The 15,220-nt window shown below is 45.5% G+C and overlaps 2 protein-coding genes across 2 annotated transcripts in view; one reads left to right on the top strand and one right to left on the bottom strand.

The window, feature by feature from the left end:
• The window catches only part of LOC126557840 (tachykinin-like peptides receptor 86C), a 57,536-nt gene that overhangs the window by 16,860 nt on the left and 25,456 nt on the right, over window positions 1-15,220 (top strand). The gene's annotated exons all lie outside the window — the stretch shown is intronic.
• LOC126557306 (phenoloxidase 2) lies at window positions 1,156-14,468 on the bottom strand. The gene is made up of 5 exons (XM_050213026.1): window positions 14,140-14,468; window positions 4,341-5,023; window positions 3,833-4,272; window positions 1,671-1,852; window positions 1,156-1,604 (listed from the first exon to the last, which is right to left on the bottom strand). Exons 1-5 carry the CDS (start codon window positions 14,435-14,437, stop codon window positions 1,156-1,158), a joined length of 2,052 nt encoding a protein of 683 aa, XP_050068983.1. The 5' UTR covers window positions 14,438-14,468.

The following is a 15,220-nucleotide window of genomic DNA, read 5'->3' as shown; positions in this document are numbered from 1 at the left end:
TAAGCACTCATTTTATTACACACATAACTCTGACTGAGTTATTATGCTTGAAGTCTTAATTTTGTAAAGTGTTTTTATTTTATTGTATGCTATTATATTGAGTATTAAGGCATGAATAAAGAATAAGCAAGTAAACATTTTTTTGAGTTCACTGACACTAACCATCTGATAAGTTGTTGATTTTGTTCAATGTCTTTCAGTTTAGTAACCATGATATTTGAACTGGTCTAGACTGATGTTTGGGCAGTATCTAATTCAAATGTATTTGATATCTTAAGATGCTGAACGAAGGTGCTGCATACCATTAGTCGCCAATACATCTTTTTATAATATTTTTTTTCGAAAGAACAGGTATTTAAGCGAAAGAACTCTACACTTTCTTGTTGGCGACCCACTAGATCATACTGGCCACCAAAAGGCTTATCGAAATATTTGTTGATACCTCTCAGTGGGATAGTCACTCCTACGGGAGAACGGTCCGGTTAAGATTTGAGCACCCAGTCATGAGGGGCGGCTCGGTAGTTTTGGCGACAGCGTTCAATTCCCATCCAGATCCCCCCCCCCCCCCCGTAGTGAGGGCTGACTATCCTAATACGTGGTATCGGCAAGTCTAGTAAGCCATTCGATGTCCAGCGTGACTTTGGAGGTCGTCAAGCCAAGAAGAAGTCATGCCATGTGTATACCGGCGCCACCGTCGTCGGATCTACCACCGAGCGGCCCCTATAACTCTACATATGTGTTAAACTGATCTAAGCGATACATCAATGTTGGCAAAAATGATAATCTATCGGATAGTAGAAAAGGTTGGCAAGTATTATTGATAACGATTGTAGAGAAAACTAATTGTACATGGTCATTAAGAATTATTTATTTTGTTTTGCGATTTTAAACTGATCCGAGCAATTTATAAATTGAATAAAGTGCTCATAAGATAGTGTGGCACTTTTAAAGCAAGTAATTACTGTATTGCAGTACAGTCGTAAAAGGTATTCTCATTTTCAAATCTCTCGTTTTGCAACGTGTGTTGATGCAGCCTTCAGCCAATTGAAATCGAAACAACTGCTAGGAAGAAGTTTTGAGATAAAGGGTAAAAAGCTTTTTGAAAAGTATTCTTGAGGCTACTATATATTGCTCCCTGCTAGTGTATGCATCTGTTTAACCGGTCCTATTTACGGTGCGATCATTATGCACAACCGTAATGGACTGGACGGCCATATTAGGCGTGAGGAAGTTGGCCAAACTATCCACTCCACTGCGAGCAGCTCTATCGAACGGATACCCCATAGCCTTCCGATCCGGGTAAAGACGATCCCGCACACCACAGTACGATGCGGCATCATTGCACGTACCGACCAGATCCTGCACAACACGATCCTCCTCGTAGTTTGACACCATGATGAACAGATCGGCCGGCAAACCTTCGGGCAGTCCCTTCGGTATGAGCATATGGGCCGGCCATCCACAACCGCAAAAGTTAAACTCAGCTTCCTGGGGCGTATCCGGTTCGGGGCGGTTCTGGTCCAGGTTGCGAAACGTGCGCTCGAACGGAATAGTTACGGTGGACTCTCTCGACCGTCGGCGGATTCGGTTCGAGCCGGGTCGCACTAAGGGCAAGGACGACGAAAACATGTATAAGCACAAATGAATGGCATAAAGCAGCGCATACTTACGTGCAACGAGGAACTTATCCAGCTCGATCATAAACAGCCGCTGGTCGCGGAAAACCATCGGTGTGCCACGTTCGTCATTTTTCGGGGCAAGAAAAACGCGCACAAATGCCATGCGCTGGGCGTCCGACTCGTTCTCGATCATGATGGTCGTTACGAACGGCGAATGCTGCAGATGGGTGAACCTTTCGACAGAGACAAAGTTTCCAACGTGAATGAATAACCGTAGCCAAAAAAGTGTCACGCATTAGTTATGTAAAGCACCAAATCTGGGCGAATACTTAATTACGCTTTCCAAATGTAAGTGGCTTGATGACAAATTTTTAGTAATATACCGGAGTAGAAGTCCTTCAAGTGAACATAAATCTCAATCCTCAGAGAAAAACAATGCATCAAATCACGACACGGTAGGGCCGATTCTTGAACTGTTCTCAAACTGAGCGTAGTTTGTTACGCAGCTCCGCAGTAGCAGCTCCAAGATTATGTCACAGCACAGCTTACTCGTACACTCGCATACGTTGCTAGTTCGCCATTCGCATCGCTTTTCGTATGTGTTCACGAAAAACGGTAATTAAAAGCGAAGAAACTTTTTTCCATCCTCGGCCTGTGATGCGCCTTTTTCCCGAGCTAAATTACTTTCGCCAACTTAATTTCCATTCACCAACCAACCTTCCTTTGCTTTATTTCTCAATCGCGAGAACCGAAGGCGCAAACATTTTGTGGACGCGTAGCTATTATATGCACACAAAGTAAACGTATTATGTGGCCTGAATAATATTTTTTCTTGAAAACACTGTGAAACGATGCTCGATTATGGTACGTGGAACAACTATTCATCGTGCGTTTATGTAATCTTTTGGTTGGGTCAGAGTGAGCATTCCAGAACATCCAGCGTTATGTTGGTAGAATTGGGTGTAATCATGCAACAGCATTAACAGCATGGCAAGGTAAGCAAATTTGTTTTACATAACGAGTGTTAGACGATGGGTAAAAATTGAAGTATTCAGCATAAACAGCAGCGTGCATTATCATTCATTAGATAAACACATTTTATATTGTTAAAAAAGGTGTAAAATTTTAATTGAAAATCATAAACATGTATAATTCTCACAACCGTATTTGACTGGCTCTTGAACCATTGATTATTCATTCCATGGGGCTATCTCCACTAAAAGCATGATTTACTACCCTGCACGCTAATCAGACTTATTGTGCTTCAATATTTACCCAGCAAACTATTCCCATCATCATGTTTCGGTCCAGTCAAGCACTCCTTTTATTTTTCGTACAAAAAATACGAACCACGTACTTATACGCCCAGTGCAAAAGTGTGTTATGCAGCGTATAAACCTTGCTGCAACCGATCAGCAAACGCTAAATGGTCGTTTAACATGCGAGCCATGCAAATGGTACGTTAGGTTATGTTATTCCCGTTGAAAGCTACTGAACCTGACAGGCACGCTTCGCTGCACATCCATCATTCGGCCGGGTGTTCGAGCGTACCGGAATTTTCGTTTTACATTCTCCTGGTATTACAGTTTTTCCAGCCCCGTCGGTGCATATAGAAATGATGGAAGCGTTTCAAGTGGCTTCATACCTCCGCCGTACACCGGTCCCACCGTGCCGAGCGGGAAGTCATGTTAATTCAATTAAATTTCAATCGAACAAGCGTACGTGGCAACCATATGGGCAGGCATGGATCCAACCAACCAACCGTGGTGCCGGAGGTGAAAAATGAAACACATTTGATGACACCCGACATTTGGTATCGGTTAGTGGGGATGCAAAGAGCAGTGGCGGTATGTGCAAGCATGCAAACAACACGAACAAGAACGGGGATTAGTGAGAAATGGCTTGATGTGAATGTTTGGCGTTTTTGTGTCGGATTATTTGCGATGCTTTTGCCCAACGTCAACTCAAACGCGTATGTTTATACGTTTTTTCACTGGAATCGGTGTCACAGGCCGATAGCTGTAAGCATTTATCCACTTAGAAACTCGTTAGCAGTAATCAAATTGCATAGAAACAATTATTACGCAGTACCACAACAACCAAGACGACAATTTTGCATCACACGTGAGAACGTTAATTAGTCGATTGCTGGGAAACTGTTGAGTGCCTAGAGCAAAAGCAGTCTTCCCGCCTCGCACTACGCCTTTACGTACCTTGCAAAGACATTTCCCCTCGGCACAAAGTCCATGCCGCGTGACAGATCCACGTCCGACTGCTGCCAGAACGTTTGGAACGTGTTCTGCTGACCGTCCTCGGGCTGCACCGTAATGCCGGTGATGGAGATCCCGTCGAACGTCAGCTGGGAACGGGTGTACGGTGGCAGCTTGTTCTTGTGCTCCTGGAAGATATCGTCTATGTACGAGTGCCAACGGTAAAACACCGGATCGCGCATGGCCGTCGCCACATCGCCCATCACGCCGAACGACTCGAGATGCCGATGGTCCGGGTCGTGAGCGTACGAAATGAAGACGTGTCCCATGTTGTGCATATCACCGTACAGCTGTCTGTTCGGTGACAGGATGGACGACTCGATGATGTTACCGAGATGGTCTATTCCTTTCTGCTCGTCCAGTGGGATGCGGTTTCCGGATTCCTAATCAAGTACAAACCCGTTTCGTTAGCCAGCCAAGGATTGCACGGTAAACAGTAATGCGTACTCACATCAACAACGAATCCTTGATGAATCGCCTCATAGATACGATCAATCCAGCGCTCCAGATCGGCCACATCTTGCTTTATCTGGTCCGCCTCACGGTTCAAATCCTTCAACACACTCGAATCGACACGCCCCGGCCATGCCCGGCTAGCCACCAGCGAGTCCAGCTTGGGAAAATAGCCCTCACTAATCGGTTCGCGTAGGTTGTTTAGCCGCTTGACGCGCTGCAATCGGTTACTGAACCGCTCGAAGTTGTACCGTGCCACCAGCTGCTGATGCATGTAGTAAAACAATTCGCCCCGACGGTCCTTGTCCACAATCGCACGGTTCGAAGCGTCGAACGGATAAACCAAATGCCAATGCCAGTGATGCAGATTGACACCGATATCCTCGCGGAAGTACCACAGCCGATGCTCCTCGTCCAGGTCGGAAGCGGTGTAATCTTTCGGGATTACGATCGGCATCCGCATCCCTTCCGGCACAACCGTCGCCTCTTCGCGAATCTGCGAAAACACCTTCGAATCGACGTACTTGTCCGGGAACACCTCGATGATGGTGGGCAGATCGAGATCATGCGTATCCTTGCGGTGTAGCAACGCCACAGAAAGCGCATAGTTGAACAGGTACGGATTGATGCGGTCACGTGCAAACACGGCACAGCTCTGCAGATCCTCTACGTTCCGCATTCCTGGAAGCGATCCACAAAAGGAAACCAAATATTTTAAATTTTACGCAGTGTTTAGATAGGAGCGAGACAAAGCAGGATTAATGAAAATTAACTACCCTCTGCTATACAGTGTAAAATGCATTCATGGAACTTCATTCATAACATTAATTCTTGCGTACATTTAATGTAAGTACCGATATTGAAACATCCACTCTTCCACCCTTCCTGGAAGATTCTTTGAAAATGTTCAGCAACAAACACAAAAAATGGTTAAATTGCTCGGCAAACAATTGTCGATATTTTTAACCTCATCTGTCTGTGCAAACTCGCCTTGCCCTATGTAACGTCCTATGTCCTTTTGCCCGGGTACACCAGCACAGCTAATGGAAAAAAATCTCACTGCTGCTCGCAAACATTAGTCCACCGAAGATAAATGTTTTCCCGAGTAAGTAGGTCCAAAGCGCAAAGTGTGGGAAAGTGTGCGGGAACGTACCCAAGATCCATTGGAATATCTTCACCTTAAGTTGTCGGGCTGGGTTTGTTAACTTTTAACTAGATTTGAAAAGGAACAAAGATGTCCGTGGAAGGTGCAAAAATTGAACAATATCGCACAGTCTTTGGGCCGGGCTTGCCAAGGGACGTTTTTTTTTTTCTTGGGAAGGATAGATTTGATTTCGAGACCTTCAACAGCTCTACAGGGTTGCGTGAAAAAGTTAGGCCGAGTCTTGATTTAGCGTTTATATTTCTTCTTCCGCAAAGGACCCAAGATAAGCGAACATATGAGCTGAAAACGGTGAGACTATGTGCTTGTGTGAGGGTATGTGGGCAGATGAAAGGTTGATGGCTGTTCCAGCAATATTAATATCAACAAATTTTGTCACGGAGAAGCTTTTACGGTAATTGATTTTTCGTCGTAGCGCCTCAAATCGTTGCGTAGGATTAAAACAGATCCTGTCAAGGAATACGGCCGAGCAGTCGCCTAGGAGAAAAAGTTGCCGCTTCAATCCACACATTTATCACTCAACAGGGTGCTGGAATCAAACGAAATAACGCGCATGTGGGTATTTGTTCGTGTTGCCGTAGCACACGCAACACCTAGCAAGCAAACCTAGCATTGCAAACCTAGCAATGCAAGCGCAATACGGATGCGGGGAAGGTTTTCAATGTTGTTTAATCTATTCAATAGGAAATCTTGATTTTCCACACCTCATGAAACATAATCTTTCCCTGTTGAATCTCATAATTCGTAATTAAACATTCCGTCCATATACCGCTTCAAATAAATCTGTTTAACTTAGCCTTCAACAAGCACACAGCACGAACAAAACCTTTCCTCACCTTTCTAAAAGTATTAAATAATGATTCTCATTCCGTCTCCAACCACCGAGCGATTAAGACGTCTTTTAAAGCGCTCCTAGGCGACGAAATAGGCGAGATTGCGATAACAGCAAAGCCGTTGACCCAGAAATCACGCATCGTAAGTGAGAGAGTGAAACAAGTGCGAAGCGAACCGTGTGTTTGGTGTCCAGTTGTGCTCTCCGTGCGTAGTTGTCCCCGTGCAGTGTTGTGTGTGTAGGTGAGAGAGCGGTGCCGCGTATAAGTACTCTCGCTACTTGCGCGGTGTACTACTTCTCTCACTAAGTGCCGTCCGGTAAGTTATCCTTACGTATCGTGTCATCCCTCTCCCTCTCATTTGTTCTGTGTTGATCCGTTAGCACCGGCTCTACCATGGAGGTAGAGCCGAACGATGGATCAGAAACGTGCTTCATTACAGTGAAGCGCAAAAATTCTGATCCAGGACTAACGGCAAAGAAAAGAACGGTTTTGTCTCACGGGGCCTCGTCGGCGTCTCCCGCAGTGGAGCCGAAACCGAGAAGCAGGGCGTATCATGCATCCTATAAAGGGGTGCATGATATTTTCTTCATGCCCAGGAATAAGCCCCTGGATGTAAGATCGATCACAGCATCGATCTATAAAAAATATCCAGGGGTCCTGGATGTTCTTCGGCTGCGTCCGAACAAGTTGCGGGTCTCTGCAAAAGACCGGGCACAGGCCAATATGATAGCGGCCGACCCGTCCTTTACGGAGGATTACCGGGTATATATACCCGGTGGATTGGTGGAAATCATCGGTGTTGTAGATGATTTCGAATACCCCCTAGAGGACATCCTAAAATACGGAGAGGGGGCATTTTTGCACCAATCAACTCCTCGTGCCAAGGTCCTTGAGGTAAAAAAATTGTACGCTTCAAGCTTGGTTGACGGAAAGAAGGTGTATCGCGAGACATCCTCGCTCCGAATCACCTTCGAGGGTACAGTCCTGCCAAATTCCCTTCTTTTTGAGGGACTTCGAGTACCAATCCGTCGACCATTTGTAACTAAAATCGCGACTTGCATTAACTGCAGTCAGATTGGGCATTCCGCTCCTTATTGCACGAATGCAACAAAATGCAGTAAGTGCAAAGGAGCGCACTCCACATTAGAGTGCAAGTCCGCAGCCGAAAAGTGTCTGCATTGCAATCAGCAATGGCACGAGGTAAACTCCTGTCCTGTCTACCGTAGAAGACAGGCAGAGCACAAGCGGGCCACAATAAAAAGTGCCAGGGGATCGTACGCCGATGTTTTGAAGACGGCCCCAAGCGTGAATCCGTTCGACCCGCTCTCAGTAGCAGCGGAAAACGAATCGTTGCCCAATCTGGCTCCACTCACGGGAGTAAAACGATCGATCTTCCCAAGGTTGCCAACAAAAAAGACCTTAAAAAAGATACAATCTTTACCCAAAAAGGCACCACGGCGTCACGTGGAAACAACGCCACTCCCCCCACGGGACAAACCCACACGTGATTCTCGTAGTATTCCCTCCCAATCCCGTGAAAAACCGAGTCCCAAAAACCTGGCGTTCCCAAGTGAACCCACATCCTTCTCCCAGATCCCTAGCCTAACAGAGATTCTCCAATCTCTGATCGAGTCCCTCCACCTCCCGCAACCACTTGCGGGTATGATCCCTTTGGCTTTCCCTTTCCTAAGAGGAATGGTCAAACAATGGCTGCAACAATGGCCTTGTCTTAGTATGATGGTCCGTATGGACGAATAATATGTCCAATGGCTACCATACTACAATGGAACTGCAGAAGTTTTATTGGAAAAATAGACCTACTAAAAATTTTATTAGGGCATCATAATTGCAATGTGTTTGCCCTAAGCGAAACTTGGCTCTCACCAGAAAAACAAATAACCTTCCCGGGATATAACATCATACGTCAAGATCGTTTTGACCCAACTAGTAATAGGCGTGGTGGGGGAGTATTAATTGGTATTCGAAGTAGTCACAGCTTCAGCAGAGTACCCCTCCCTACACCCGAGGGCATCGAATATGTCGCGATCCAGGCAAAGCTAGGAAATCTTGACGTTTCTATTGCTTCTATTTATATCCCACCGGGAGCCAACATTGACTCTGAGAAGATCAAAAAGGATCTTGAAACGCTAGCTACGGTTCTACCAAAGCCGTTTTTTATCCTAGGCGATTTTAACGCTCATGGGCAAGATTGGGGATGCTTGCACGATGATAACCGTGCACCAATCATAAGGGATTTCTGCGACACATTTAGGTTGACTATTCTAAACTCTGGTGAAGCAACTAGGGTGTCATCACCTATGGCACGGAATAGCGCAATAGACCTATCTCTATGTACGTCATCCTTAGGGTTGGATTCAACATGGAAGGTTATCCAAGACCCGCTTGGCAGTGACCATCTGCCAATCAAGATCTCTATTATCAATGGGATTCGTTCAGCCGATCCAGTTCCCGTCGAATGTGACTTGACGAGGAACATCGACTGGACGAAATACGGCGATCTAATGTCTGCTTGGCTGCGCCGTATTGAACCCAGTTTCTCTCCAAACGAGGAGCACAAAAATCTCGTTTTAGCGATAAATGAGTGCGCCCTTGGTGCCCAAACAAGGCCGCCCCCACAGGCAAGGAATTTCTTTAGACCCCCTACTCCTTGGTGGGATGCGGATTGTCAAGCGGCATTCTCAGCGAAGAGGAAGGCTTTTGCCCAGTATAGAGCCACTGCCTCCACAGATCTATATGATCAATATAGAGGACTGGAGCGCAAGTGCAAAAACTTGCTTAAGGCAAAAAAGAGAAGCTACTGGAGGAGGTATGTAAATAACCTCTGTCCTTCCACTTCGCTCAGTTCGCTACAGAGCATGGCGAGAAGGATGCGAAATAGCAGAGCGTCCAACGAGAGCGAAAGAGTTTCCGGGGCATGGCTAGAGCCATTTGCTCAGAAAATCTGCCCAGACTTCGCTCAAGCACCTCCTTTCACTCAGAGTGCTCCTGGTAGTGATTCCTCAATGGATTCCCCCTTCACAATGGTCGAGTTTTCGCTTGCACTGTACTCCAACAACAATTCCTCGCCAGGAATGGATCGTATCAGGAACAAGTTGCTCCATAACCTTCCAGATCTGGCGAAGAAACGGCTATTGAGGCTTTTCAACATCATGTTGGAGCTTAATACCGTCCCGTTGGAATGGAGGGAGGTGAAGGTTATCGCCCTGTTGAAACCTGGCAAACCCGCATCAGAGTTCGACTCGTATCGACCGATTTCGATGTTGTCGTGTCTGCGAAAACTTTTTGAGAAAATGATTCTTTTTAGATTGGACAACTGGCTCGAGTCAAACGGCCTTTTGTCAAGTACCCAATTTGGATTTCGCAAAGGCAAGGGTACCAACGACTGCTTGGCGCTTCTTGTATCCGAAATAGAGCTGGCGCATTCCCGAAAGGAAATGATGGCATCTCTATTTCTTGACATCAAGGGGGCTTTTGACTCAGTGTCAGTACATGTGCTGTGTCAAAAGTTAGAAGCTGCGGGCTTAAGCCCGAAATTAAATAACATCGTATTTAACCTCCTTTCGGAAAAGGCGATGAATTTCGATAACGGCCATCTAAAAATTCGAAGAGCCAGTTTCTATGGACTACCACAAGGGTCCTGCCTGAGTCCCTTGCTGTACAACTTTTATGTCAACGATATAGATACATGCCTAGCTCCCGGATGCAGCTTACGGCAATTGGCGGACGACGGTGTTGTATCAGTCGCCAGCAACAACATCGCAGATCTTCAAAGGCCTTTGCAAACCACACTGGACAACCTAGAAGTGTGGGCCAGAAACCTAGGTATCGAGTTTTCGCCCGAGAAAACAGAAATGCTCATTTTCTCGTTTTTCTACGACACAGAGAATAATAGACGCAATAATTTGATAAACCCCCATTTTGATATACATATGTATAACAAAAAGATATCCATTGCCAGATCTTTTCGATACCTAGGCGTTTGGTTCGATAGCAAGAATGTGTGGAGGGCACATATTGACTATCTCGTCAAAAAATGCACTAGAAGAATCAATTTTCTCAGAACAATTACAGGATTCTGGTGGGGTGCACACCCATCAGATATCCTTAAGCTATATAAGACAACGATACTGTCCGTCTTGGAATATGGATGCATATGCTTCCATTGGGCATCCAAGTCGCATTTGATCCGTCTTGAACGTATCCAGTACCGTTGCCTTAGAATCGCATTGGGTTGTATGAAATCAACCCACACGATGTCGCTCGAAGTGATGTGTGGAGTGATGCCGCTTCCGCTCCGTTTTGAGCTACTGTCGCTTCGCCTTCTCGTACGCTCTACAGCATCAAACCCATTGATAATCGAGAACTTTCGAACACTGCATGAGATAGGTTCTAAATGTAAAATCATGAAAACCTTTCATGATTTTACTTCCTTACAGGTACACCCTAGCACTCAAGCTAATTCAAATCGTGCCAGCTTACCAGGGTCCTGCAGTTCCCGGTTTAGAGTAGACACCTCGTTGAGAGAGCAAATCAAGTCTATCCCCGATAGTCTTCGCAGGACAGCAATTCCCAGCATTTTTGTGGAAAAGTATGGCCATTGTAACAGCAACCATTTTTATACTGACGGATCCTCATCAGAGCAGGGCATCGGTTTTGGCGTATATAACATTGTATCCGAGGCATATTTCCAACTACGCCAGCCATGCTCGATATATGTAGCGGAGCTCGCCGCAATCTTTTACGCCTTGTTGATTATAAGTGCTTGTCCTCCAGATGAATATTTTATATTCTCCGACAGTTTAAGCGCTGTCGAAGCATTAAAATCTGTGAAGGCTATTAAGAGCCCGGACTACTTCGTAAAAGAAATATTAAAGGTCTTAAGCTCATTGTTTGAGAAATCATTCCGGATATCTCTTGTTTGGCTGCCTGCACATTGCGGAATCTTCGGCAATGAAAAGGCAGACCAATTGGCCAAAAAGGGTGCTTCGGAAGGGTCCTTTTTCGACAGGCTTATCTTACCTCACGAGTACATGCGTGCCCCACAGTCTCTCTGCATGGCTCGGTGGCAGAGTTTGTGGGACACCGATGAGCTCGGGAGGTTTCTTTATTCGATCACTCCCCAAGTGTCCTTGAAGCCTTGGTTCCACGGCATCTCAGGTGATCGTGCGTTCATTCGAATGATGTCTAGGCTTAGGTCTAACCATTTCGCTTTGGGCGCGCATCTCCAGCGTATAGGACAGGTCGACTCCAAAGTATGTGGCTGCGGCCTTGGATACCATGACATAGATCATCTTCTATGGTCTTGTGTGGAATACGAGGCTGCTCGACCCGCCTTGTTAGACGCAGTCCGGGGCATTGGAAAGTTGCCGGATACTCCAATTCGGGACCTGCTGGGAGACTGCGACGAGGTCTACCTGAGAGTAATCTTTCTCTTCTGCCGTGCTAACGGATTATTAGTGTGATCCCCTTCCCCCCCACTACTCCCACTGTTTGTCTGTCTTATATATGTTGTACCTCGCTTGTATGAATGATGATGGATGAATGGATGAATGAATGAATGAATGTATGAATGAGTACGATGCGTGAAGGGTTGGGTACCATATGGAAGCAGTTGCAGCGGCCAATGCTATGGATGGACATCCCAGCGAAAGGGAGAGGAAGACTTCAAGATTGGACACAATCAGGAATCTTCGAAATGGAAAACGATCAAGACCCCCGCTACCATCTGGACCACGTGCATGGAAACGCCTGACATACCCCGGGATAAGTTACACGATAAGACCCTCGCTAGGAACACGACTTTGGCTTTGGATGACGGAACTTACGCAACGGAACAACCGAGCACACCCGGGATAAGGTGCCCTTTCACAGCTCGGAGAAGGAAATGTCTCCCAGCAAAGAGGAAAGGAGTATACTAATTTTAAGTTTATTGTAAGCAATACGGCCTGGCCGTCCCTTATGAATAAAAAAAAAAAAATAATGATTCTCTTTTAACCCCGAGTGTCTCTTATCGCTAAAGTGCTAACGGTTTATCATCGGTTTTTTTTGCACACCAAACGACCCGTGAAACACGTGAACTTGTATGCGCGCGGAAAAGCTTTTGCCTGCAAACGGTTATATCGCTCTTCTGTTATGCAGAGCTTTGATGTTCAAACCTTCACAACCAGGATTGTCTGCATGTGTGTATGTGGGGCTATGTGCTAGATGTAGAACACTTTTCAGCTGATTTGACTGACAGTTTCATTTTGCCTGCCTGCTTGGGTATGGTGTCAGAGAGGCCGTACGTAACAGGATTTAATTAGCTAACCCCTTCAAGAAATTAAAGAGGGAAGAACGGAATCGAGGATGTTCCAATATAGCTGGAACAAAACGGATAGCAATCTAGTGGAAAGCCATTTCGATACCGAAAGTGTAAGACGTTTGATTAGTCCGATTGCTATTTATTGTCCTGGTGCTCCGTACCGTATGCCCTTTTGCGCTAATGTCGGCCAACGGGGTGTCCGTGGTGTGTAGAGGCTGTGTTGTGAATAATGAATGCTAGCACAACCGACACCAACTATTGATTGTGGTCGGCGTCACGAAGGGTTTTGAACGAAAATAGGAAGCGTATCGTGGTTTGCATACATTATCGCTTCTTTCCGGCACCTTCCCATGGAACTCTTACACCCGAGGAAAGCAGCAAACGAACGGTTGAAACCACAGGGTGCTCTAGGAAAATTGTTCACAATGCTCTCTGTACTCCGGCTAGGCATTTCCAATCAATGTGCAGGGACATAATCGATGCCAAATGAAAAGCCGTCATGACAGTAAGTAACAAATCGATCAAAAGTGTCGAAGAATGAAATGAATTGCTTGTTGCTGGAAACCACTGCGAAACGTAGGGTAGCATCTGCATAATTTGTCTTGGGATTGATATTTGCTGGTGTTTGCAGGTACAGGTGAATATTAATATCACTTCAGGCACCCATTTAAAAGTGAATATTTTTAAATTGAATATTAGTTAAAGTAAGAAATAAACTGGAGACCAAACATTCAGTTAAGAAAATTAATCAACGTTAAAACGACGGGTGAATGCTTGACCGTTGATACGTTAGCATTTGAATTATCAAACAACCAGGAAGCTATTTTGATTTCCGTGGATTTAGTTACATCCAATGTTAAGGTCATATGTAATGTATTATAATGACACTGACCACTGCGCAGCATTCTAGGAAACTAGATTTTGATTTTATGATTAAAATTTGACTGTAATTTGTTGTTGAGTAACATTGTGTACATAATACACCCACCAATTCATTCATCCCACACAGGCAATCATTTGCTCATAATAATATCGTCAATCTGGCATATCTCCATGACTTCCTGGACGCTTTGAAATAATAGACAGAGGCTTCAATTTTGACCAAATGCTCGAAATAAATAACCAACAAGTTAGCGTCCAGCTCTTGTCCTAGTCACAATTGCGACCAAACGAAAGCACGTGGCAATGGAAAGGCATACTGGGAAGCAATTTCACGTGTACTCTGGAAAGCAGCATGACACAGCTGACAGCAGAATGTGCTACGAAACAGTGATGGCCATGCATGGTCCAGCGCTACAACAGGAAAGCAATTTATCTTAATATTTTATCCATGCCCTTGATGGTGGATGAGCGTTTCGCTTCAAGGTCGCTGTATGGTGGGAGCTATTCGGGACCACTCGCAAAGATGGTGTGCAATAGGAGAAAGTAATATGTTGTACAGTGACCTTCCATTACCCACCGGTACGCCCCTGCTGCTTACCCATGAAGATGTCAATCAAGCGTGCCGCAATTTTTCGATGGCGTGGAATAAAGAGCGAAAACTGTTCTTGTCGTCCGAGCGACATTGGAATGCGCAGATCCGGCAGGGCAATACTGCGGACCGGGATGCGCTCCTCTGCGTTCTCGCCGAATCGGTTCTGGATTTCGGGACCGATGGGTCGATACCGATCGGTAAGATAGTTGTCCGGTACGTCGAACACTACGCGACCCTTGCCCATGAACACCGGTTCCCGGGGCCGATCCAGCAGCAACAACAAATGCTTCTTATCGAACACCATTCTGCTAGCACACTCACACACACACACACACACACACCGGACGTTTGCGTCTCACAACTTGCACCAAGGACGATACCAAGGATACGCGATACACAGGAAACTTCACGAGCAACCGAGACGCGTCAACTTTTCGCACAATATGCCGACAATAGCTATGGGCTCAAATTCTTTTATACGACCCAGAAGCATTACGCATCGAAAGGTCAATGATACGCACGAATTGCGTGAGGGAGAAGAACCTCAAAATCTGTGATAATATTTTTCAACGATCGCAATGAATGTCTTATCGACAATGGCGGCCAGCGCTGGGACGGCGCCAGTACAACAAACGGTAGAAGTTCATTAACATCGTACTCTTTGCGGTGAAGCTCCCCAACCACAACAGACTGTGAATGTTATCCAAGCGTACTGCATAGGTCATGGTTTGCGTGAGGCATCTCACGCATCGCTCCCACCGACCGGATAAGACGAAAGTAAACAAGCCCCGGAAAACAAACGAAGGCTGTGTGTTCCTGGCAGCAGCACAGCATGCAACATACACATTTCCCTAGATCAGTGGTCGACAAAATTCGACTTGCAATCCAACAATTACGTATTTTATTCTATTTATAGCTTACAATTTAAACAAAAATTAAATACGCGATTCATAGAACATGCTCGTAAACAATAAAGTAGGAAGATATCAAACATGAATTTACCAAGGAAATTCTAATGCTGCCCACAATATTTAACAACTAGACTTCTGGTCTAATGCAATCTACACATTTTTCTTCTACAAGTTTA

Source organism: Anopheles maculipalpis, chromosome 2RL, assembly GCF_943734695.1.
Source record: "Anopheles maculipalpis chromosome 2RL, idAnoMacuDA_375_x, whole genome shotgun sequence".
Classification (NCBI taxonomy): Eukaryota; Metazoa; Arthropoda; class Insecta; order Diptera; family Culicidae; genus Anopheles; species Anopheles maculipalpis.
Note: the sequence above shows the minus strand (reverse complement) of the source record. Positions and strands in the feature narration are given on the sequence as shown.